Source organism: Dendrobium catenatum, unplaced genomic scaffold (assembly GCF_001605985.2).
Source record: "Dendrobium catenatum unplaced genomic scaffold, ASM160598v2 fragScaff_scaffold_370, whole genome shotgun sequence".
In the NCBI taxonomy this organism is placed as follows: Eukaryota; Viridiplantae; Streptophyta; class Magnoliopsida; order Asparagales; family Orchidaceae; genus Dendrobium; species Dendrobium catenatum.
The window spans coordinates 2,688,160-2,715,691 of NW_021318832.1; the positions used below are offsets into that span (position 1 = coordinate 2,688,160).

Consider the following 27,532-nt stretch of genomic DNA (forward strand, 5'->3'; position numbering starts at 1 on the left):
GCCCATATCAATTTCATGACTATCAAATATATTAATAATATCTATTTTATTTACTTTGATTTTTTAGTCATACTTTATAAGAAAAAAAATCATATATTATAAAATATTTTAAGAGACAAACTTTAAATAAAGCTTTTTTCCTTGATGATTTTTTTAATAAAATCATTAGTGTTTAGTACAGCCTTCTTAGTATTTTGTAAAGCTGTTATACAGAAAATAACATTTTAAAACTATTGTAAAAAGCTGATTTTTTTTTTTTTTTTGAAGCAGCGAAAAAATAATGACCAAACAAAAACTATGATTGGGTTCTGAAAAACAAAACAGTAGGAAAGATGCCCCAAATAAAACCTAAGCTATTCACGTAATAGCTATACGCATAAGAGGGCTTAAAGCTCCAGAAAAATATCTTTGAAGTAAAAGCTACTTAAGCTTGTGAAAGCTTCTTGAGTAAAGAGGTAAATGATTAGGACTCATAAGTAGCATTAAAATTGATAATAAAAAAACAAAATCCTAAATCTGTAGTGAAGATATTCTATGAGACTATTTAGGGGCTATTTGGTTTGTGTAAAAAATAATGCATAGTAAAATGAATGCAGTGTACATAGGTGGCTTGAAAGAATTCGGGCATCAAGTGGAGGTCAGATAGAGATTAGGAAGTCTAGTGGTAGTCCAACGAAGTTCAAGGCATCAAGCGATGGTCTAACAGAGCTTATGACGTCAGGTGGTGGTCCGGCATAGCTCAGGGCATCAAGCGGTGGTCCGGTGGAGCTTAGGACATCAGGTGGTGATCCAGTAGAGCTCAAGACGTCAAGAGGTGGTTCGACGGAGCTTAGGACGTCGGGGGAAGGTCCGGTAGAGCTTAGGACGTCAAGTGATGGTCTGACGGAGTTCAGGGTGTCAGGCGATGGTCCGGCGGAACTCCGGGCGGTGGTCGAGGAGGCAAGGAGGCAAGAGCGATCTTCGATCTCTCTCTTGAATCATTTGACTTATGGTCCTCTTTCAAGAGGAAAAGGGGTTCTATTTATAGGTTTCTTGGAGTGGCATGGCCTGTAAATAGATGGAAGATCAAGGGAAAATGGGAAGTGGTTTGGATGGACAACCGATATTGAATCCCTTGATCATGGACCATTCGCTACACATTTGAATACATTAATAATGTTGGAATTTCATGATCTTGGTCTCGTTGGATTTGTCTCGTTGAGCCGTTCTATTCAACTATAAGCATGTCACGTTTGGAAACCATTTTATAATCCAAATTGTGGTTTAAACCCTTCAACAACACTTCGGGCCTTTGATTTGGACTCACTTTGGGCTCGTATTGAGTTGAATTTGGTAGAGTTGAGTTGAGCTTGAGCCAGGCCTAACTCAAGCTCGACTCGCGAGCAAAATCCTGAGCTTGAGCATGACGAATCCCACTGAGAACGTCTCGTCGAGCATCTCGCGAGACCATAAATGATTCAAGCATGCGGCAGGCGGGATTTTACGATCGATTCGAGCACCCAGCAGCTTCGAATCCCACACGTTCGTGTCCCTCACGCCTTGCTCCATGTCCAATAAGATTTAGGAGAAAAAATTATGATATTCTATTAAATAGCCTTGATTGCTTAAGCAATGAGAGATGAGATTACAAAATGGAATCATTAATCCCTTCAAGGTTAGCAATGTGATACAAAAAGAATCACAATCATACAACTTCAAGGAATCCATAAGAAATGAGATGTCACATAAATCCAATAATTTGTATACCAATTCATTTGAAAATTTATGAGTTCTATATCACTTAATGACTGCAAGTACTTCTAATCATCTTTAATGGCATATAGAATTTCCACATCAGACAAATTAAATGCCTCCTTTCTCTTGAACTTATAGTAAATTGAGAATATTGATCAATATGTTGGAACCATAGGGCTTCGTTTGGGAAGACTTTTTAAAATAGTTTTCTAATACAAAAGTTAAAAAAATTGTACTCAAAAGCTGCTTTAAGAAGCAGTAAAAAATCTGTCCCAAACAAAGCCTAAGTAACATGAAAAATCAATATGTTGTATGAAAATAAAGTTAAAAAAGTTTATTGAAATGATAGTAACTTACTTTAAATAAATTAAAAGAATTCTCACATTTTCATTGAACAATGTAGTTGGAGTATTCTACTCCCATAACTACTTTGTTCTTTCAATGCCAACTCCTATCCCTCTCTCCTTGAAGTTGTCTACCAAAAACGATATCTAATATTTTAAGGCAAATATTTGATTATTATGTATTAGGAAAAGATAATCAATGGTATTTGGATCAATAAACTTGTGCCTCTTTTTTGATGAATCTATGAAATCCTCACTACAAGAAATTATAGCATTACCGACAAAATTTATAGCAAAAATTTCGATAAAATTACAGGTATAAATTCTGCCGAAATTATTTGGGGGAATGTTTTTGCTAGTAATTCCGTCTAAAATTCCGACAAAAAAATTCCGCCGGAAATTCTATCAGTAATTAAGTGTCCCTGTAGAATTTTTTTGCATTTTTTTTTTGTCAAAATGTTATTTATTTTTTTATGAATGGATTTGCCACCTCTTTATTTTTACATGCAATATCGTGGTGTTAATTCTTTAAATCCTCCATTGGTAATAATTGATGAAAGTAGTACTCAAGAATATAATTGCATTTCAAGTGCTATAACCATATTCCCAAAGAATTTTTGATTGTTTTTTTTTTTTTTTTGGTCAAAATGTTATTTATTTTCTTATGAAAAAATCAATAAAAAATTAAGCCGTAAAAGACTGTATTTTGTCCCCAGCAGCCTTCCTCTCCCATTTCACGAATTTTTTTTTTAAGGATTTTTATATTTCTATATTAAATGACCTTAGAATTTGATCTATGCTTGTAATTATAATTGTTGAATGAGTTATAACAATGTTATATTCACTAATTGCAATGAAAGAATCCTAATAGGGGATATCACATATGGGGAAAGAGAACAACTACCTTCATATATTTTAATATATTCAAATTTTTTTAAATATTTTTTAGATCAAGTTATAGATGCCGTGGATATATAATAGATTATTGTTGGAAATAAAAGTCGCTAACAAATGAACTTATTAAGTGAGTTGAATATTTTATTCACATGATATATCAACTACTATTAAATTTATTCTCTCAGGAACCTTTTTCCTATGCACGATTTGCCGGTGAAAACGATTCCGTCGAAAGTCATAATTTTTGACGAAAATTCTTAAATTTTTGACGAATTTTTTGTCTGAAATTGCTCATTTTCTTGTAGTGCATCAATCAATTATAATTATTATTATTTTGATTCCTTTTAAATAATATAACATTTACATCACTCCTTGTAATTTAAACAAATGTATTAATTCTTTAAATCCTCCATTGGTAATAATTGAAGAAAGTAGTACTCAAGAATATAATTGCATTTCAAGTGCTATAACCATATTCCCAAAGAAAGATCGCTCAATCTTGGTGATGAGATCATTAGCTTTAAATTTTCTTAAGTAGTTTTTCATAATCTCATGACATTGTATATGACTTGAGTCAGATAATGTCTCTCTCTCAAATGGAAAGATTATATCAAATATTTGTATACATTAGGGGTGTCAATTCGGGTCAACGGGTCGGGTTCGGGTTGAAGCCGGAACTGATCCGACACTATTTGGGTCAACCCGAACCCAACCCATTTTTAAAAACGGGTCAAATTTTCGAACCCGAACACGACCCCATTCGGGTCTGGGTCAACCGACCTGACACGAATGACCTGGGGTTGACCCAAAATTGCTAGTTTTCGGGTCAAAAATCGGGTCATTTTTCGATTTTCGGGTCAAAAACAGGTCAAAACGGTCAATATCGAGTTTTCGTGTCAAATTTGAGTTTTTGTGTCACTTTTGGGTCAATTTTGGATTGCTGGGTCAACCCGAATCCGACACAATTTTTTAAACTAGCTGATTTGTTGAACCCGAACCAGACCCGTTTCGGGTTCGGGTTGACCCGAACCCGGATTTTACTGGGTCGGGTTCGGATCGTGTTTCGGGTCGTGTCAAAAATTGACACCCCTAGTATACATAGTACAACAATTCAAATGCTTAAATCTTAAAAGTATCTTCAAATCATATTCAATAATGATTGAACAATCTTGAATCATAATCAAACATTCAAATCCGCCTTCTTGGAAGATAATTTGACAAGATTGATAAATGGTTGAACATAGGTTCAACCAAGTGATCAAATATGGCTTGAATAAGTTGATTTATTATTGCTAAATTGTGAGTTTAGGACTTCACTAGGACTCATTGAGTAGGAAAATATTTTAAAATTGATCGTATAAATTTTGATCATAGTTTAAAAGTTGTTAAGATTACTCAATAATAATTTAATCATTATTTTAATAGTAAATATATTTTAAGATTGCTCTAACATGAAAACTAAGAGGTAAAAGTTGATGCATAATAGTTAGGGGTGTCAATTTCGGGTCACGGGTCGGGTTCGGTTGAACTCAGAACTTGCCCAGGATTACGGGTCAGGTTCGAGTCGACCCGACCCCACCTGTTTCAGCCAAATCCCACGTCTCCATTCAAAAATTTCGCCAAATCTCATTCAGCAGCGGCATCGGGCCAGCGTCAGACAGCGGGCAGCAGGGTGCAAGGTCAGGCGGGCAGGCTGCGCGACTCGATGCACGCGGGCTGCCGGGGCAGGCAGGAATGTGGGTTTTTCCGGGTCATGTCGGGTTTCTGGGTCAACCCGAACCCGACCCGGTTTTGTAAACGGGTTGGTTTTTCGAACCCGAACCCGACCCGCTTCAGATTCGGGTCGGGTCTAATATTAACACCCCTAATAATAGTCAAGGAGGAATAGAGTTTAGAGAGTGAAACCTACTTTCAACCCTAAAAGATTAATTAAAAAAAAAAATCATCAATCACCTTCGACGATAATGAGCAAGAACAACGCCTCCCTAGAAATTGATAAATTTTTGTCACATAAAGTAGGTGCACGTACTCTTAGAAATCATAAAAAAATAAAATAAGCTGTTGGGAAGAAGAAGGGTCGATAAGCTCCTACAATTGAAGGGTTGCATAACTATTTTATGATGGATTTGGTTCTATTGTTAAAATGCAAGATATTGATTTGGAGGATACTTTTGTGCATATTTTTCCAAAAATTTTTAATAACATACATATTTCTCTAAAATCTAAACCGAATCATTTCTCTTCATAATATTTTTCTTTTTTGTTTTTAAATAATTTAAATATTATTCATAATTAAGTCATTTATATTTATAGAGATTCTTAGGATCCATTCGAAGTACTTTTACACAATTTCGCTCACAACTCTGCTTGACTATTGTTGAGGGCTAGAATATATGCGATGATAGAGTTAGAGTTTTTCGTCTCAGCGTTGTACAATTATCCAGCACACAAAAAAAGAGAAATAAAACACCGACATTTTTATGTGGAAAACCTTATAAAGGGAAAAATCACGGGGTCATGCCCAGTTAAAAGAATTCAACTAGTATTTGCTTAAGTTATAATAGGCTGACTCGTCTCTAAAGTTTAGGACGATCAGATTACAATGATGAACTCTCGAGTTGAAATTCAATTGCAAAATGATATCAAAATCGTTTCATTAGTTGGCGATCAGATAGAAAACTAATGTCTGCCGGTAGTCGGATTGAGTTCTAGCGCCATTTGAAAGCTGGGCGGAACTCTAGCGTCGCTTGAATGTTGGGCGGAACTCCAGAATCACTTGAATGTCGGATATTCGGACGGAACTCCGACGTCACTTGGAGTTCGGATGGAATTCAAGTGTCACTTGAAGGTGGATGAAACTCCGGCGTCACTTGGAGTTCGGGTGGAACTCCAGTGTCACTTGAAGGTTGGACAGAACTCCGGCGTCACTTGGAGTTCGGGTGGAACTCCAACGGTGGTTGAGGAGGAGCTTCTTCATTCTCTTCATTTTCTTCCTTTTCTTTTTTCTTCTAGTCTCTTCTTCTTCTTTTGCTTCGGTCAGCTCTTAAAAGAAATGAGATGCTATTTATAGTAGGATGAATCTTAATATTTTAAATAATATATTAATAAAAATTATATATTAATTTAAAAACTGCTACAGTCTCCATTTTTATCTCTTGGCAGGCCTAAAAGAGAAATAAGGAGTGGCCTCTTTAGTCCAGAAGCAACTGAGCAATGGGCTTTTAACGTTTGGATTCGCTGTCACTGTGCCTCTTCGCAAGTCGTGACTGCCATAGAGGCTTTATTATAAAATTGACCTCTAAATTAAATGATCGGCATGGAATTCTTTCAGAATTTAATAATTAGAAATTAAGAAAAAAACAAAATATTTTTTTATATTTATTTATTAATCAAAATTTAGGCTTAAATTCAATATATATAATTTTGTTCAAAATTCACATTTTAGAGAAAAAAAAAATTATGTCATATCCTAATATGAATTATATTAGAAAAATGTGAAAAGTATTGACTTTGTTTTGAAATTAATGTAATATAAACTCCATATTTACACCACTAATCTCAATAACTATAATTTGAGAGTGCATCATCTATGATTATCAAAATAGATTTTTGAGTTAGATTCGAATCCGACCTGAAATCGATCCGATTTGAGTCTATCTAATTCGAACTTGACTTATTTAATAAACGAGTTAAATTTCTTGGTCCAAACTCGGCCTGACCGCAACTGGTTTAAATCGACCCATCAACCCATTTATATTAAAAAAATAATTTTAGTGATCCTTAAATGTACATTTGGATTTAGGTTGGCGAATCAAATATGAATCATTTTGAATCGAACCGAACTCATCAATTTCAATTCAAATTAAATTAAGATTATCATAATTATCAAACCAAATTTTCAAAAAGGACAATGTAAAAATATTAGGAAAAAAAAATTCCGGGCCATATTTCCTATTTCTATATCCATTTTCCGTTGCTTTTCTGCTTCAAAAACAAAAGTCAGTATTTACCATTTGTACCCCTAACCCTTCACTTTAAAAAGAATATCTAAACCCTTTCGTATCCGAAGACTAAAAAACCCTATCAAAAAAGAAAAAAAAAACCTAATTACTCGTTTAACACTCGCGCAATCCACTCCTGCACACTCTCCCCCACCTTCCTCTGGCCGGCGGAAATCAAATGCTCCTCCACCGCTGCCGCAATCTTCAACATCTCCGGCGGCGCCGAGCTGCATCCATAAAAGTAAGGCATCGCCGACCACATCATTCCCATTGCGCTCTTCGTGTCGATGCCCGCCATTACCGTCGCCGCAGCGGCGGAGAACGATGACCCGCACATCTCCTCGTTTCCGTTAATGGTGACGGAATCCGGAAGGTAACTGGAGATGCCTATCGATCCAGATCTCGTCTCCTCATCGTACCATCTCAGCAATCGCTCCAACATATCGTCTCCGTCATCTTCCGCCTCCGGCGGCGAAGCGGCCGGAATCTTCGTCAGACTTGCCTCCTCATTGTCGGTATGGTCGCTGCGTGCCCTTTTTCGCGCCGATTTGTCCATCGGCTACTGAAGGACATAAGTGAAGGAGGAGCAGTATTTTATAGTGCGGATTGAGGGTAGAAAAGACCTCAAGGTTTCTAAAAAGTTCTTTTTACTTATTTAATAAATGTGTTAAAAATTTAAAAATCTTTATTAGAATACAAAGTTTATTAGATTTAAAGCTTTTAAATCTATTATTATCAAAATTTTAATATTCAATCTTTTTTCAAAAAATATAAATTAGTGCAATAATACTAAACCTCCATTTAAATATGCTAAAAAAATTTAATATTAAAATTATATTAATAAGAATGAAATGTATTAATAATAAAATATTTTTTTTAAAATTATTCTCTAATTTCTTGTTAAGCATTGGAATAAACTTCATGTATTAAAATTACTAATTTGATATATTAATTTTTTTAAGAGGAAAAAATTTAAATTGTTCGTGCATTTTATTTAAGTTTTTATTTAAAAAATGAAAGAATAAAATTGAGATTTTTAAATAGTTATTAAAATTAAAATTTTCCCGCTAATTTGCGTCTTCTGCGCGGAAAAGCAACGGAAGAGGTGAGGTGCACGTACCGACGCGCCACGTAGGACGCTCGCGTCCAAAGGAGCGTCCTATGCGGATATGGCAGCATAAACTTTTACGATCCGTCCGCATGCGAGGAGTGTCGCATACGAAGAGGGGAAGTTATCGAGGGTGCGGGAGGGTGGAGGGGGTGGCTTACAACCCATCAGTTTTCCATATTTGGGAGGGCGTCTGCAGTGGCGGAGAGATAGCCTCTTAGGCTTCGTTTGGGACGGCTGCAGCTGTCGGTAAAGCAGGTTTTCTCGTAAATTGATCATCTCCTCTGCACCTTCACCATCTCGTGCCTTTGGAGGGGGTGGCTTACAACCCATCAGTTTTCCATATTTGGGAGGGCGTCTGCAGTGGCGGAGAGATAGCCTCTTAGCTTAAAAAGGAAAAGGAGTCAGTGCTAAAGCTACGACTGTTGCCGCCTTATTTAGTTAGTTTATCAGAGTATTTAAATGAAAAGGATGTTACATCTTTATTAACTAAAAGGAGTTATTATCTTTTTAAGAAGATCTGCACAAAAATTAATGTTATAGAAGCATGTGATAAAGTGATTTTATAAATAAAATTATTTAAAATAAAAAAAATGAATAACACAATATTAAAATTTATTTACTTAAAAATAGTATTCAATTAAATTGGTATGAAAATTTTTCTTAGGATGTAAATATTAATATTTCATATTTAGTTTAGGGCATGCATATATATGATGAATTAATATGTTTGTCTCTTTAGGTCATACAAGCATGTGACCATAGGTAGCTCTTAGCATGCATATTATTGCTCAACTTCAAGGATTTTTCATACAAGCTTTTATTAGGGGCTGTATTCTAAAAATACTACCGTGTATTTTTGAGTTGATTGAAATCACTATCATCTGTATTGGCATGTTCACCCCAACCACTCATTAACTTTCATGAGTTTGTTCCCTCAATTTTTTCGGCACATTCTTTAACTTCTTTCAAGAGCCTATTGGCATGTTCTAACATGTCATAATGCGTACTAAGACTTCTCGTCGTGCATCCAATCTCATACATGAATCCAACCACTCAATAGATGTCATGAGCCCTCATGACAGAATTTTTAATTACAAAAAGAGTAAAATTTTTAAATGGTTAGACTTTGGGACATAAGCTTAGGTCTAACAACCTAATTCATATTCAACAAGTTTCAACAATATCAACAGTAGAGACTCGTACAAATTTGTCTTGATATGCAAAGTTGGATTGAGACAACGATCAACGTATCATATGTCATTTGTCAATTAGTCATTGATTTCCTATCAACAAAATACATCTTATGAACCCATATCATGCCAATGCCTTCATAATAAAGATATTTATATCACTCTAGATCTTGATAAAGTGGGTTCCATAACCTAGTCTTTTTGGTGACACCAACTCACAACGTAATTATGCCACTTTGGAAACCCTTAGCTCTATATAATATCCATCTTCCTTCTTCATGAAATAAAAGAGCGAATAAGGGACACTCCCACTTATTAAGATATGAGCTCCCTATATATACAAGGAGTCCTTTTTGCCTTGTCTTTCTATTCATTCCTTATTGGTGTTAGTTGATAAGCAAAGCAAACATTATCTATATCTTGTAAACTTCATATTTTTCTTGTGATGGACTCCTCACCCTATGGATGACAGATCTGTGCCCCAAGTCATACATGAAGAGGAGATGGTCATAAAATATTTAGCTGGCATTGAAAAATTAGAAGCTTCTCAAAGAAAGCCCTATAAGGATGTGAATGGTTTTTTTTTTTTTTTTGGACTACTCATATGAAGGGGATAGAGATGAAGCATTCATCTACTATTAGGAAATAAAGAGTTACTCAATGAAAATACCATAAATATGTAGAGGATCTAGTTTGATTTGGATAAAATTGGGTAGGCTAAGATTGTGTAGGATGGTCGTGAGACTGGGTTGTGTAACCCCATGAGTGATTGATAATATAAAGCAAAGCATTAGAGTGGAAGAGGGAGAGCCTTCATTCCTATCAAAATCAATAAGACTCAACCACTTAGATATTAATATGCTACCTCAACATGAATAAATTTATCAAGGATAATTGTAATCTAATGCTTGGTGTGTATTATATAGATGTATGATCAAGATATTACAAATATATTTATTTATTTTTAAACAAAATATACATAATTTTTTATTTATGGCCAATAAATTCTAATTCTTGTGTACGAAAGAACGTTATATCTCAAAGAAGCTCATAAATGTTTTAGGAAGATATAGTCTTGACATAAGGAAACTCGAGAAAGAAACTAATTATGAAGACAACAAAAATATTGAGACTTATATTCTAGAGCATCAAACAATATTTGGATTATTAGAATAACCTAAAAGTATAGCGTGCTATCATGATCTATCAATCAATGAAATATTTATACCAATGGGTTGCAAAGGAAATAGAAGTTGTATTGTCTAAGTGGATCTTTTAAACCTATGGGAATTAACATGTTAGAGTACATTGAATATCTTAGTTTTGTACAAAGATCAAACTTATTCATAAATAAAAGTGATAATTAAAGAGTCACTAAATTTCTTTTATGTGGAAAACAAAAAATGAAAAAAATCTTGGCCAGAATTACCCTGATTAAATTATTTCACTATATAATCAAAGATATAAAAGTCTACTCTTCTCGATCCACCATTGAAGCATAGGAGATTACACGACTAAAAAGAATTATCTAATGCCCTTTGTATAGATTACGTAAGAAGTGATGGAAAATAGAGACGATTATGCAACTTCAGCCAAGCAATAGAAATGTAACAAAAGATCGGGTGTCTATACGGTTGCACAGTGGATGTAAAAGACAAGATTAGATGTTAGTAGTGATAGAAGTTAAATGATTGTCACATTAGTTTATAATTGTGGTGACCAATGGAGATTGTCATGCAAGGCAATAAAGTTCCGGTTAAAATCTCTTTTAGCACCGGTTTTAATCAGTGCTATTTGCACCGGTTTAAACAGATGCAAATAGCACCTAATTTAACTGTTGTTGAAGCTCTTCCATAAGCCCTAATTCCCAATATATGCGCGCGAACTAAAGTTTGAGGCTTTGTCTTCGATCCCATCTTCCTTCCTGTACGCGACTGAAGCGGAGCGAACAGAATGTCACACTATCGGAAAGGATCAAACCACACATCCCACTCGCATTCTGCTCGGTATTCTTGTTTTGTGACTCAATTATATAGTTCAATATTCTCTTGTTGTTAATGTGAATCTCTATGATTTAACTAGTATTTTTGTTTCAGCTACATCTCCTGTTTAAAGTCAGCATTTCTACCCCGCCAGTCCTCGAACCGCTGTGGAATGTCATTGCATCGTATTGCAATTACAACGGAAACGTAGCGGTTCTAAAACCGCTGCAATGAAAATAGTGGCGGTTAAAACCGCTGGAATATGTAAAAAATTGTGCTGCGATAGTCCTATTTTTTGGTAGTGTTGTTCTAAGTTTTACTTGGGACAACTTTCTTACAGTTTTCTAAAATGATTATTTAGTAAAAAAATTGTACTTAAAAATTATTTTAGAAAATAGAAAAAATTTTCTGGAACCAAATCTAAATGTCAAAAAAATAAAAACCAGAGACCATTAAAGCTACGGCTTCGGTGACATTGCAGGTGGGCTATGAAGCCTCATTTTAGATTAAATTGTGTATTAATATTTAATTGGTATTTGGTTCATTTTCATGGCTGATGTCTAAATAATTGTTCTGATTCATCTAATAATTTCTATAAATAATAAAAATGTCTATGCTGGGGAAGAAAATTTTTATAAGGTGAGGAAAAAATTGGTAGCTCTCGAAAAGTCTTGATTTGCATATTTCACATTTAAATTTAATTATTTATATTTCTACCATATAAAATTTTAAAATAAGAATGATAATAATACCCTCCATTTTCTCCATTTCAATCATGTAGTCATACCATTCTCATCGCTCTCGTTATTGCATGCACCCATTCATGTTTTTGTAATATTGAAGTTTGTATGTGAAATATATAAATCAAGATGTTTCAAGTGTTATACATGTAAGTTCCTCTAAAAAACGTCTAAAAATAGGGGGACAACTAATATATCATTAAAAAATTATCTTGATCAGACGTGAATCTCGAGGCAAATTTAAGTTGGAAGCTTCTAAAATTATATTTGGGATAATCTTGACTCCAATTTCAGCAAACTTATAGTCGAATTAAACGTCTCAAAACGATAAACCCAACGACATCAAATTTGACCCAATCTAAGTCCAAAAGTGTGCAAATTAAGGACTTGAAACATGTTTAAGAGGTCCAAACTATAAATTGAATGATCAAATGATTTCCAAATATTGCATGAATATAATTGAATCAAGCAGCTTGATAGGGTGAATCAAACGAGCCCAAGATCATCGAATTTTGACATCATTAAAGCACTCATATGCTCAATCAATTATTTATAATCAAGGGAATCAATATTTATTGTCAATTCAAACCACTCCCAACGTGCTCTTGATCTTTGTTCTTTTTAATGGACATACCACTTCAAAAAAATTATAAATAGAACTCTTATTCTTCACAATTTAAGGGAGAGAGAGAGAGAGAGAGAGAGAGAGAGAGAGAGAGAGAGAGAGAGAGAGAGAGAGATTTGAGATCTAGCTTGCCACCAAGCTCCTCATCAACCACGGCCTATTCACCAACTATCGTTGGACTTCCTCCCAACCACCAATTATCGCCGCAGTTTCGCCTAGCCACCAACTAACGCCGGATTTACGCCCGAACACATAGTATTGCCGGACTTTCGCCAGGTCACCAATTGACGATGGATTTATGCCCTACCACCAACCATCACAAGACTTTTACTGAACTTTCACCCAGTTATATTTCCTTCCGACAGTTGTCATCCGACTACGGTCGCCCCAACCTCTGTCGCCCACTAATTACAATATTTTCAACCATATGTACCCTGCTACGGTCCTTTTGACCACTATCACCGATGGTTACGCCCACCAATTGCACACCAGCTACGGTCCTTTCGACCACTATCATCCGACTATAATCTTTCTGTTCTCCATCGCCCGCCAACTACCGTCCTTTTGATCACCGTCATCAAACTATGATCTTTATGGCCTTTGTCTCCTGACTATGGTTCTTTTTGACCTATGTTATTTCCCAAATACAGTCCTTCCAACCACCGTCATTCGACTATGGTCTTTCCAACCTTTATCACCCATCAATTATGGTCATTTTGACTACCATTGCCCGACTACAGTCCTTCCGACCATCGTCATTCGACTATAATCCTTCCGACCACCGTCGTCAGACTATGGTCTTTTCAACTTCTGTCATCTGTAAACTATGATCCTTCCTACCACCGTCACCCGACTATAGTCTTTCTGACCTCTATCTCCTGTCGACTACGCTCCTTCCGACCACCGTCATTCGACTACGATCCTTTCGTCCACCGTCATTCGACTACGATCCTTCCAACCACTGTCACCCGAAACAACTATATATATTGCAAGTTAATCCAAATTTGTTTTTAGAATTTATGCTTATTGTTTTGATTATTGCTATAACATGTGAACAAAAAGCTATTTACTCTCAAATTTGAAAATTTTATCTATTAAATTTATTTTAAAATTAATATAACAGAAACATTAATTGATTAATTATATTATATATTTTAAAGTAAATTTAATTAATAATAAACTGATCATAATAATTTATTATCATAATATTCAAATATATTTTTTAAATGTTCATATAAAATGCCTTCTTATTTTTGTTATACTTATTATTTATTATAATAATTTATTAGGAATTTGTACTTTTTTGCCCAAATTATAAATAAAATTAACATTTTCCTCATTTATTACTTATATTTTGCAAATGCATTGTGTTGTACATTGTATAGTCTAATAATTTTTTATTATTTATTCAATTTACATATAAATTTTAACACCTAACAATTTGTCGCATTTAAAGATCATATTTGAATATTTTATTTATATATTAATAAACATTTGTTCACCAAACTTTATTTGTTTTAACTTTTATGTTCATCACATTAGTTAAAAGCTCTGCAGAAGCATCTCTTCAACAATTTAGAAGAAGATTCCAAAGGGGGTTTAGGGTTCATTGAGGTGACTGCAAATTTTTTTTAATCAATAAGAAATTATTATATTAAAAAATAAACTATTGTGATAAGTTTTTGTTAAGACAATATTATTTTTATGGTTATCATAAATAAGTATTGATAAATCACCAAAAACCGACTTCATCCAACACGAATGTGGTGGCACTGTGGACCCATCGCGAGAAAGACAACCCAACACCGAGGTGTTGCGGATCTAGCACGGCTGGGTTTGTTTCTTCTTCTTTTCACAATGTGTGATGCTTTAGGCTATGAAAGAGTATGACGGGTGTGAAGATTGCAAGAAAAAAATGTACAATTTCTCGTAGTTTCATATTAGATTTCTTGGTTTGATGTGGCTCTAATTTTTTTTTCTATTTTCAAAATTTTAAAGTAAATTTTGATGTTCTTTAATAAAATAAATAATGTAGTTATTACTAACTCATAATTATTTAAATAGTGTGTAGTATATTCACCATATGCACTTGTTACATGATTGAATATGGAGAAAAAGTAGAATTGACTCATCAACCTGAACTTCATTATTGCACCTTGTTCTATCACTATTTTTTTTTATTAACAAAAACACCATTTTATTCATAGAAGAAAATGATTACAACAGCAAACGACCTACATCTAATGCAACAAAACAGCAAAAAACAAAACAAAACAACAATATACGAAACAAAAACAAGCATAGCCAAATAAGACTTAAACGGACTCAGGAATGGAAGCCCCTGCACCAACCCTGTGGTCAGCCAGCCACGGACTATCCATAGGTGACAGCTACTCAAAACCAACACAGCCATGAAATCGAAGCAAAAGGCCAAAACACCCAAATTGTCAACCAACCGAGCCAACAAAAGGAAGCTGGGGGCTTCCTCATCATCGTCCATAAAGCCATCAAATACCACTGCTGTAACATTAATAAGAAATGCCAAAACATATTTTTTCTTATCTTTATTTTTACGCCTTTTACCACCGACATTAATTGGGACGACATTGTTCAACAAAACAAACAGTCATATCATCCTCAAAGTCATCAAATTCCCCTTCACCCCGAGAAGGAGAAGAAAGGGAGTCATCCAAAACCAGCAAATCAGTTTGAACTAGAACATAGTTATTCACAAACTTAGCCACATGAGCCTTTAATTCATTGTTAGACATAACTGAAATAGGAATACTAATAAACATGGCAGTACCATCCAACTGTTATGTCAAAGGGCAAACTTAAGAAGGATCAGATTTGAGATGTAATTAAAGAAAAAAACATGATATAGTTTTAATTCAAATAAATGAAAAACCGTTTTGTATTTTTAATGTTTAATATTAATATAATATGATATATATTTATAAATATAATATTTTATATTTTATAATTTTTAATATAATACAATATACATTTATATTAAAATATTTAGTATTATTGCGGGCTAGAATATTTGTTGCGGTAAACTAAAAAAACTTCACGTCTTAGTATTGCACGAGTATCTAGTATACAATTAGAGAAAAAAGAAAGACCAGAATTTTTTACGCGAAAAATCCTCAAGGGAAAAACTACGTGGTCACGCTTAGTTGAAATGATTCCACTAGTGTTTGAATATATTACAAATGGATGGTTCATCCTTCAAATTGAGGATGATCATATTACGACAGTAAACCGTCGAGTTGATATCTAATGAAGAACAAAGATCAAACGGAAATTCGATGAAGTTCGATGGTCAGAAGGAAATCTGATGTCAATTGGCGGTCATTCGGTAGCCCGACAATAGCTAGTGGTCGGGCAGAAATCTGGTGGCAGTTGCTAGCCGGGAGGAAGTCCGATAATAGTCCAAAGTCGGAAGGCAGGCTCGGACACAACGTGGGCTTGGATGTGGAATCGAGATGAACACCAAACACAAAAGACTTGCAAGGACGTGGAACGAGCTGGCACATAAGCATAATAGAGCCTCTCAACGAGCTCATTTTCATTTTACGAGCCAAGCTCAAACTCCTCTTTTGTGCTGGACTTGCGTTCAAACTTTGAGGCCAAGCTCGAAATTAATAAAGATTCACTCTAAAAGCTAATCTCAATAACTTTTTCTAAGCTATGATTGATTTGGTTGTTGACGTTTCGATCACTGAGTCCTCTTTTGCCCCCATTCACCTGCCTTTCTGTCTAGGTGTTTTTGTCTTTGTGGTTTCCTTTATTTCATTTTTACTTGTAATTTCTTTTATAGTTGATTTTCTTCTCATAATTTTATAACTCATTATCATTTATAAATCGGCCTTTGCATCAAATTTTTCCCCCAAAAAAAAAAAAACTTTTTAAATAAAAAAATATACAAAAATACTATAATCGTAAATAATTAAAATCGAATATTTTGCTGATTTTCACGTCAACTACACGCACGTACAAAAAGATTGTACCAAGTTGAGTAGACAAAACCACACCCCACCACAGTCCTATCTCATCAATCCAATGTCCCAAAGCCTGTCGACTGCAGGCCATTATTTGTACCCTCTTCCCACGTGTCAATATCTTCTCAAATCCAATCACCAGCTTCCACTTTTCACTCCCATTAAAGCGAATCCACAACTGCTAAAACAAGACAGCTAATTAGCCAACATGACAAAACAACAAATATCGTAGCATCCATTCATCATAGAAGAATCCAAATAGCCAACTACAGGCTAATGGCCGAGAAATTATAAGATGCAGAGTGAGGATAGGAGAATCGTTCGCATAAGTATTAGATACCCAGCGATATCAAATACGGGTATCGATCTGAGTACCTACCAATGAGATGACATGACGTATTTTTATTGATTTTCGAACGCACTCCGCACCTAATAACTCTTCCTAATGGTCACCCCATTTATTGAACCCCAGTCCCATCCTTTGATCGATCCGGTTTATGCTATGATTGATTATCTTTTTTATTTTTCATTTCCAAAAAAAAAAACAACTACTATATATAGCTGCATACCCCTATGAAGTGACTAAAAAAAGTTGGTCCTTAAATCAAGAAAATTTATTATGTGGCAAAGCAGAATTCGTACAGATGTCTAAGCCAACAGTTCGGTATCGCTCGGTACAGTAACTCGGTATGACTGACGTGACTCATTCTGATTGATATCAGAATGTAGAGTTGCGTTCAACATCCGCACAGAATAATCTCTCGTAAATCAGATAGCTTTCTAATACAGTAAAAGTCTCCAAGTTACCAAACCTCATTAGTCTTTTTTTTTTTTGTGGAAAAAAATTATTGATTCATTGAGTGCAATAAGAAGTTGGTGTGCCCAAACATGATGAGATCTCCCAACAGTTTGAAACCTTAAAAGTTGATCGAATAATTGCGTTAGAGCTGCGTTGTATCATTGTGAATATACGATAAAGCTTTTAAGAGTAAAAGAAACTTCTTCCCAATTCCCATGCATTAGTAATTTGATTTACTGTCACTTGATGTAATTATCTCTTCTCATCCCCTCTCTCTCTCTTGTAAACTAGGATTTGAAGCTGTGGATTCCGTAGTGACGGAGCAAGCGGTCCGCCTCGCGGAGCCCACTGAGATATGCCCCGTGAGTGGTCGCGTATCGTGTACGGTGAGTGGCCTCCCCAGCGAACAGGATCTGCAACGGGGACAAGGAGCTGTCGCTGGGCAGAGGGTCAGCGAGCGCATCCTGATCGTCCCCGCTCGATCCAACGGCTACGTAGCTGTACGACCCCAAAAACCGCGGATCCTTCCCCCACCCGCTCTTCCTTACCCTCGCTATCCGACCGTACCCGCCGCCGTCGACCGCTGGAGGCGGGGAGAAACCATTGAGCGTCGCGTGAAGACCGCGGATGATTTCATCGTCGTCCATCTTCTCCACCTCCGCCGCCTCCCGGCCGACGAACCAGGCGAGCAGCACCCGGGACACGCGATTGATAGGGCAAATGGAATCCGTCCTCCTAATCCACCGCGGGATTTCCGCCACCTGTCTTGAGGGATCAAACGCCATCCGTAGATAAGGGAACGGGGATTTCTCTTCTTCTCCTCCTTCGAGCTCCATGAAGAGCTTGGTTACCAGACCAAACCCTAGCCGTCGGATTGCGTGGATCTTCGCCTCCGGCAGAGAAGGTGAGAAGAGCAACCCGTCCCCGTTAATAACCCCGGCCTTGAGAACGCCGAGGGAGACTGTAATGATCACGTGATCGGCAAACTCGGCTTCGCCATCGTCGTAGAGGATTCGGACCGGATCGCGTCCGGCAAGACCAACAGGATGCCATTCCACCTTGGATACCTTACGCCGGAGCCGAATCGTACCAAGGGGAAGCGCGGCGGCGAGGAACTCGGGGACTCGTGAATAGCCTCCGGGTAAGGTGATGTGCTCACCAGGGAACTCACAGTACTCTTTCTCCGCCGCAAGGTCGAGCGATTCCAGATCGTCAACCGCGGTATACGTCCGTTCTCCACACTCGTGCATCGCAAACGCCGCCTCTTCCATCCAATCGGCGCGGTGTTTCTCAGCTCGGTAGGACTCGAATCCACGGCGGAAGAACTCGCCGACGCTGGCGATTTCACCATTGGTTTTGCCGGAGACGATGAGGTCTTTGAGGTTAGAGAAGACGGAGGAGATGCGGCTTAGGAGTGAGGGGTCGATGGAGAGACCGCCTTCGCCTAGGGTCAGGGGATCGGAAGGAAATCCATCCTTGCGCTCCCAGGAGGTTGCGTGATCATCAGGGATGAGTGCTCCTGCTTTTCTGGCGATTTCGTAGATGGGACTGCCGTCAATGCCGTGGATCCAGGTAGCACCGATCTCCACTTGGGCGCCGGCAAACTTGGAAGTGAGGATGCGACCGCCGATGCGGTCGCCAGCCTCGACTACGGCGATGTCGAGGAGGTCTCCGGCGCAGGCATGCAGTCTCCGGCCGGCGGCCAGGCCGGCCATTCCCGCTCCGACTATCACAACCTTGGGCTTCTTGCCTCCGATTTCTCCCATCAATTGTCCTCTGTGTTTCTCTTGCAAACTAGTTGGAAGGATAAGTGGTCCATTTATATTGGCGATGAGCAGTCGAAGAGTGAAGAACATTTCTCCTACGAATACGGGACAGTGGCCAGTGGGCTCGTGTTCTGCTGAGGCGTTTAAAATTAAATAAAATTATATATACTATTGACTTTTTTTTTTTTTTTTTTTGTAAAAAAAGATGATTAAAAGTTGAGGAGCTTATTAGGAGATTAGATAAATTTATATAAAGTATGGTTAGGCTTTATATGTTAATGCTTAGTGATGTCATCTATATTCTTCTGCTTTTTTATTTATGATTTATTTTTTTTAATAATATGGACATAATCTAGCTTTATTCACTATATGAAAAATGATAAAATGATAACCTAAAAATAAAATTATAACTCCCAAAACATAGGAGTAAAAAAAATTAAATAGAAGAATAAATATCTGAAATATAAATATAGAATAGAGAAAAACAAACACAAAAGAAAGGGCATTTGAGCAACAATTCAAATCCTAGACTCAGAGTTCCCTAATAAATATAGACTCCGGGATTACATGATAAGACGTTTTAAATTATCCCTTGGTTGTCACACGAGCCTTTTTAGAATAGTTAAACTGATTGACTCTTTGTCCTTCCGTAGGTTCTAACTGGAGCACGAATGACATTCATCATTGTCCTAAAAAAGCATCTTTCTTAGCAAGAATAATGAACAGCCAATGTGCAAAACAGAGGAAGATGTCGTTAAAACAGGACATATCCTAGGAAACCTGCTACGAGAAAAAAAGGAAAACAACAACCAAACTAATATATAAAACAACATCCAGTCTATATATCGTAGAAAAATAACCTGGGTGGCACAAAAACTCAACATATATAAAAAATTGATTATATGTATAATTTCTCATGCATTTTTCTAGGAGCCACTTTATTATGCATAACTTTTTTAATTTTAAAGCAAATAGTAATGGAACTACAAATAACATTTTTGAAGTTATTATAGTTCCTCTCTCTCCATATAAAATAAATGGAACAATAAGAAATAAAGTAAAAGAGTTTTTTTTATTAAAGCAGGGGTATTAGGTATATCCAAAACGTACTCAAAAAGCTGCAACAAAGTAGGCCTAAATAGAAAGAAGCACATTTGAGGAGTTAAAGCTGAATTTATAGTAAAAGAGATGTCACACTCAAAGAATAAATGATTGTGATGTTCATTAGCATTGTTGCAGATGATGCAAGAAGATGACACCTAAATATTGTGTTTAATAAGGCTATCAATAGTTTTAAGACCTTTTAAAATTATCATCCAAGCAAAAGAAGATAATCTGAGAGCATAATTCTTATACCATATGAAATTAAACCAAGGTACAATGATATGATAATCATAATAATGAGTCTAAAATATTTAAAAATTGGATTATCAATACAATAGTAGGAATATAATCATAACCAAACCCAACATTAGCAATAACAAAACCAAACACATTACGTAAATTGGAAGGAAAGTTTCAACCAGAATAAAAAGTAAGATTGCAAATCTGCATATTGTGGAAATCCCTTAAACTAGCCGATTTGAAGATCTCATATAAAACTTTTTCATTGCACCACATGTCCCATACAAGACAAAGTCTGCTATTTGTGAGTATGTTTAGTGAAATATAATTCCATATTTTGATGGTTATAGAGCAAATAAACCTTCATGATTTGGAAGTTTTGTGAGGGCAAGGCTTCCAAATAGAGTTGCATTTATGCTTATACTAGTAAGCCAACAAACTGTCTCCATTAAAAATGTGCTAAATGAGAGAACAAGTATACCCATAGTACAAAGCCTATATGGTAGGGATACCAAGGCCATCATTATTCTTAGGTCAACAAGTAGATGTTCAAGAAATAGTGTGAATTTTCCCGTGTTAATATCCACATAAAGGAGGAATCTATAACAAACCTTGTTAATAAACTTGCAACAAGCTGTAGGCAAAATAGCTTCCCTTATCTAATAAGCTAAAGTGTTGCATATGGTAAACTTAAGAAATTGGATATGGAAAAGTAAAGACAAAGACTTAGCCCTCGAACCATCTAAAGACTAGCAAATTTCATTAAGAGAGGCTAAAAATCAGAGCAAACAAAGGTAGAGCATGATTTTGAGCTGAGAGCTAAAGCAAGTAATAGTGAAAATATTACATGATTTTGAGTTATTGTTAAAATCACTCAATAATTCAATGGCCAAAAAAATATTATCAGTAGATATTCTATCTTGAGTGAAACTAACTTGGTTATTTTTAATAATATGGGGCAAAATAAGGTTCGTTCTATTAGCGAAAATCTTAGCAATAATCATGTAAGAAATATTAGAAAAGGAGATAAGCATATAGTTGTAATAATCCGAAAATATGAAAATTGTAACAAAAAAAAACTTACTTTATGTTTGAACTGGATCGCTTCAGCATTGTGCTTTAGAGTGCTGCAGCACTAGGTTTGAGAGCACTGCGGTGCCAAAAACTGTCGATGGGGCATTTGTGGCTATGTTCTACAATAACTTTGAATTCGACATGCAGCATTATGACGCTGAGTCTGAGTGCTACGATGCTAGGCTACTAACAATTTTTTTAATAATTTTCTCTTGAATCCAAGATCGTGATTTTTGTTTGAGGAATTTGCCCCCCCCCCCACACCCCCCCCCCCCCCCCCCCCCCCTTCACGTTCCTTGCCCGTGAAGAAACTAAAAGAAGAAAAGAAGAAATAATAAGAGAGAGAAAGTCAATTTTGGTCATTATTATTGTCACTCTAGTTATTGGTTTTATTTTATTTGAGGTCAATAACTATTTTCTTATCTCTGTCTTCGATGATTTTGATTTCTACATATTTTGTCTCTCCTAAATCTGATATAAACTTTCACCATATAACTCTTATTATGTTAGAGATTTGATCATTTTAAATAATATAATATGATTTTATTGTATTTTTACCAGTTAAATTTATGTTAATGAATGTTTCTTTGAAAGGAGGTCAGTAACTATTTTTATGTTAAATTTATGTTAATGAATGTTAGAGATATGAATCGCATGTTCTAAGACTAGTTTATTGTGTACTGCCTCCATAGGTGCCTTCCCCAAACTTCTTCTTATATTAGCACTAACAAATTCTTTAAGTTTACCATGAGGTCTTCCATCAAGCTCTAGACACTCCTCAGTGATGTGACCATGATTATGATGATAGGCGCAATACATTAATTGGTCATGCAAGCTACCACTATCTATTGGATCATTCGAGCCATCATCTTCTAAAATTCGACAAGTTGGCAAATATTCATAAACTCCTAGTTCTCCATGTAGACAAATTCTTTTCCATCTCTTTGATCATTTTCTATTTCATGTAGCAGTCCTATTTTAGTTTATGGTATGCTCCATGCTCACCACATTAATTCATTAGGGTGTTTAATTTAAAATTGTCCATAAATTATACAATTGAGTGAAAAGGAAAAGTGACAAATAGAAAGAGAAATTTGAATTCTAAAGTAAGAAGATTTGGAATTTCTATAAAAGATGTTTAATTACCAAGGAAAAAAAAAGTATAAAATTGCTTAAAATGAGCTCACCCCTCAACCCTATATTTATAGATTTGATTTGAGGCTTGAGCATGAAAGAATCAACTATATACATGACTATTAAAAAAAAAAGATAAAATATAATAATTGTGTAGCACGATTATAACGTTAAACTTGTTTAAGCCTTAGGAGGTTGTCCTTCCTTGAGAAGTCACATAGGACAACTTCATAGATAATAGTCGCTAAGGCCGGCTATATATTACGTTGTACTCATCCAACGTAGTTAAGTTCTCATGTCATAGTTGCTTGGTCTATGTGAGTTTTCTTATAGACCTTTGGGTTGAGATCGATTAGACGGACACTTGAACCAACTTGATATTTCTTGAACCAGGTCAATCTAAGTTGAGCCAGTTTTCTGAATATTTGGATATGCAAGAGTGGTTATTTTGTATATAGTAATTAATTCTCTTTATCATTTTGTACTTATTATACCATAAAACTCTATCAAAATTGACAGTAATTTCAAAAATAAAAATAAAAAGAACAAGAATACAGGTTACATAGAAAATAATAATATATAATAAAATCTTAATACTATAATATTATTTATTAAAGTCTAATTAATTTGCTGAATATTTCATGTATTATTTTGTTTGAAAATCCTTATTCTGGGCAGTCTTTGCAAATTAATTTAAAACTTTCTATAAGGATCTGACATTGCAAATAATTCAGACAGATTTATTAAATTACTAAACCATAATTATTGATGAATATAAAGTAATTTCTAATTAATTACTATAATTCTCTATAATATTTGGAGTTATTTAATTAAATAAATCTAAAATGTATGTTAGACTAATTAAAATATCATTAAAATAATTAACTTGTACTATCTTGTCCCTTTGCATTTTTTATTTTATGAAAATTGCATGTTTGAAATGTGAATGTTATATTTTAGTGGTTAATCACTCCATAAGGACAAATTAGTGGGATTTTAATATTTATTAGTTGCATGTCAGTATTAGTTTTATTGGTAGAATTTGTGATGATAATTTTAATTAAAAACTAATTAAATTTTAAATTAAAAATAATTAAGTTGAAAATCATAGGACATAGTCAATTTTAAAAAAATCATACATCAATGTCAATACACATAGGCTTTTTATCATATACAATACCATATAATTACTAAGAAAACGATAATTTAGAGGAAAAGACAGCTTAATCCTTTGGTTAATGACTATATCAATACATAGAAATTTTTTTTCAATTTTTTTGGTAAAGAATTATAAATGAAAAATTTGGGCAAAGGTCTATAGGAATGTTATGTATTTTTTTATTAGAGAATAAAATTTAGTACAAGAAGAGAATAAATGAGGAAAAATTAGAAGTAATAGAAGAGAAAAAAGCATTGAAGTTAAGAGAATGGAGGCCTTAACTCATTAAAAAAGAGAAGTAATAGAAGAGAAAAAAGCATTGAATATATATACATATTGTTTGTCTTAGCCATTAACAACTTAATGACATAACATGAACCCTAAACTTTATTTTAGATAATTTCTTGAAATTCAACCTCAAGAGGAACACATCCGAGAAGCATATGACAAAAGATGCTCAATAGAGCAATTACTACTACATTGTGATGAATATGTGCTTAATAGAGTAATTACTGCTGCATTTTATCAAATTCATGATAACTAAATTCTATCACAAACCTCTCTTAACTCTATTGTAAGAGCTAATTGTGGTGCAAAACCCATCTTGCTCAAATAATTAAAACCTTGCCATAGGCTAAGAAATTTGTCATAGCATTTGTGATTGGAGTTTTGTTTTCAATTTTTTCATAGTGATTAGTAAAAAGATTGGTAATGTTTTCCTTCACAAACTTCAAAAATACATTTGACATTTTACAATCTGCATTTTGCAATCAGGTTGTAAAAGTTCCAATGAATTTACAGTCGATTCATGAAAACATCCATTAAAAATCATTGTCGTCATATGATTGCAATAATGTTGCAATCAATTTTTAGCTATACTATAATCATCTAGTATCACATCATGCAATCAATGCCACCACACCTAACAAGTAGCTGATAAAAAACTCTCAACAATCAATCTCTCACTTGCAGCATGAACATATTATTGCAAAGACTCATCCAATTTAACATAAGAAATAGCATAAATTTCTCCCCTAGTAAAAAAAACCTCTTAAAAAAATAATATTATTAGATGGGTAATCAATGCCACTAATAGATTGGTCATTATTATGACCATTACTAATAAATGTTAAGAACTAGTCAAAACTTGGCCTTCCATGAACTCACCAGCAAGGCTCACAAAATCGGCAACATGCTTGCGCCTTGGCTCAGGTATCAACTTCCATAGAAGAAACAAGATTTTTATGAAGTACTCAAAACTCATCTTCAATTTTAGATGAATGATACATGAAGAAGAAACTCCATGAATAAAACTTTATAGTAGGACCATAATGTGAGAAAATTTTCAAAGATGACTGATTTGCAAGCTATAAAAGGTTGAATTATGTAAGTCACCACTAGATCAATCTATAACAGATTGTGAAAGATCAACAAATGCAAGCGACGTCAAAATATTGCAATTAATCAAAATGAACTTTAATGAGAGTTCAAATTGGAGCTATATGAGGCTCTTTAGTAATCTTAAAATTTTAATAATGATGAGTTCAAAGCGAAAAGCACGAGTAAAAGTGAACACACACAACGACAATATAAACTAAGGACAAATTTGATTAGCCGAACAATACAATGTACGTTATCTCATAAATATTTATAAACAAATAAAAACATAAAGTAACTTATAAACTTGACATCATATAATTTAAATAAATTTTTTAACTTTATATTTGTTGTTTGATAGCTATAATATTTGGTCACCCATTCTTCCATAGCTATCATTAATTATAATACAAATTTTGATCTGATAAACCTAACATAAAAAGATTAAAAGCATGTTTCATTCATATAATTTAAATAAATTTTTTAACTTTATATTTGTTGTTTGATAGCTATAATATTTGGTCACCCATTCTTCCATAGCTATCATTAATTATAATACAAATTTTGATCTGATAAACCTAACATAAAAAGATTAAAAACATATTTCATGCACTTAATTTATTATAAACATTAAACCAAATTATTATTATTATTATTTGTTATTTTTTCTATTTATTTTGTTATTATCGCTTTAATGAAAACTATACGTGACGTGCTTAATTGGTGAACTATATGATTTATCATCGTGATAACTTCCAAAATAAAAAATAGAGAAAATAACGTGTGACACGTGTGAAAGATGGAAGAACTAAATTTTTTTTTTAACTTATTAATTAGACAACAAAGAACGAAAAAAAAAAAATTATAATGATGATTAGTGAGAATAATTTTCTTCTTGTAAGCTAAGCTGTGGCTGAGTCATCTTCTTTAATCTAATTATTGATTAATTATCTGTTTAGAAGTATTCAAAGCATAGATTAAGTAATATGACGAACTTAATTAATTTATAGAAGTTGACAATTTTTTGTTTTTGCGAGTTACAGAAATTAATTACTTTATAATCCCAGAAAAAATTATTATTTAATAAATGTGAGATTAGAAATTTATAGGGCCGAACATGGTGGCCGACTTTCATTATTACTTGATAGAAATTTTTAAAATTAAAAATTTTGGATTAATGATACAACAGCAACATCAAGCCTTTACTCACTATGTGGGGTCGGCTATACGAGTCTTTTTTCTCCATTGTGTACTACTAAGAGTGAAATTCTCATTTAAATCTAATAAAAAAATGTAATTTCTAATATTTTCTAATCAAGTCTATTTTAGTTCTACCTCTACCCTTTCTCAATATAGACAAGATCTATTACATCTAATCTCCTAATCGGGTCATTAGGAAGCCAATATTTTATTTGACCAAACATGCTAAGGCGACTCTTTCTAATCTTTTTTACCGGTGGAGTTTAAATTTTATTAGCATGAGTTTAAAATCATTAGATTTATCTTAAGATCGATTAGTGCATTTGAAAATTTTATATTACACTAATCTCAAAGCAAATCCAATATATTTCAAATCTATGCCAATGCAATTTGCATTAGGACAACTGCGTGTGGGATCAGCTACATGAATCATTTTTTCTTCATTGTGTTCTCTTAAGATTCAAATTCTCATTTAAATCTAATAAAAATATGCCATTTCTGCTTTTTTTTTTTTAGTAAAATAAAAATTTTATGATAAAAAAAATATATCATTTCTAATATTTTCTAATCAAGTCTATTTTAGGTCTACATCTACCTTTCTCAATATAGACCAAATCTATTACATCTACTCTGCTAATCGGGTCATCAGAAAGCCAATATTTTATTTGACCAAACATCCTAAGGCCACTCTCTCTAATCTTATATGTCACTGCAGTTTAAATTTTATTAGCATGAGTTTAAGCATCATTAGATCTATTTTAAGTTTAATGCATTTGAATATTTTATATTACACTAATCTCAAAGCAAATCCAATAAATTTATATAAATCTATTCCAATACAATTTGCATTAGGACAACTGCACATCATTTTTATTTTTCTTCAACAATTAAGATATATATATGATTTTAATCAATTGAAAGGAGCGCAATGCGTCTGCTAGGGTTTTCGCTTCATGAACCCTAGCCGCCGTTTGCTTTCTCGCCGGTTAGATTGCATTTCCATGGCAAATAAACGTTTGGATCCAGGTTTTATTGAAGGTAAGAACTCTAA

The 27,532-nt window shown here is 34.3% G+C and overlaps 1 protein-coding gene across 1 annotated transcript; it reads right to left on the reverse strand.

The window, feature by feature from the left end:
- Positions 1–17,387: 17,387 nt before the first annotated feature.
- On the reverse strand, positions 17,388–19,358 carry LOC110113841 (polyamine oxidase 1-like). The gene has a single exon (XM_020846546.2). It carries the CDS (start codon positions 19,281–19,283, stop codon positions 17,715–17,717), a length of 1,569 nt encoding a protein of 522 aa, XP_020702205.1. The 5' UTR covers positions 19,284–19,358; the 3' UTR covers positions 17,388–17,714.
- Between the last annotated feature and the right edge of the window lie 8,174 nt (positions 19,359–27,532).

Bases quoted from the DNA above. Each gene is read 5' to 3' on its own strand.
- LOC110113841 (XM_020846546.2), bottom strand. From the start codon at position 19,283: ATGTTCTTCACTCTTCGACTGCTCATCGCCAATATAAATGGACCACTT.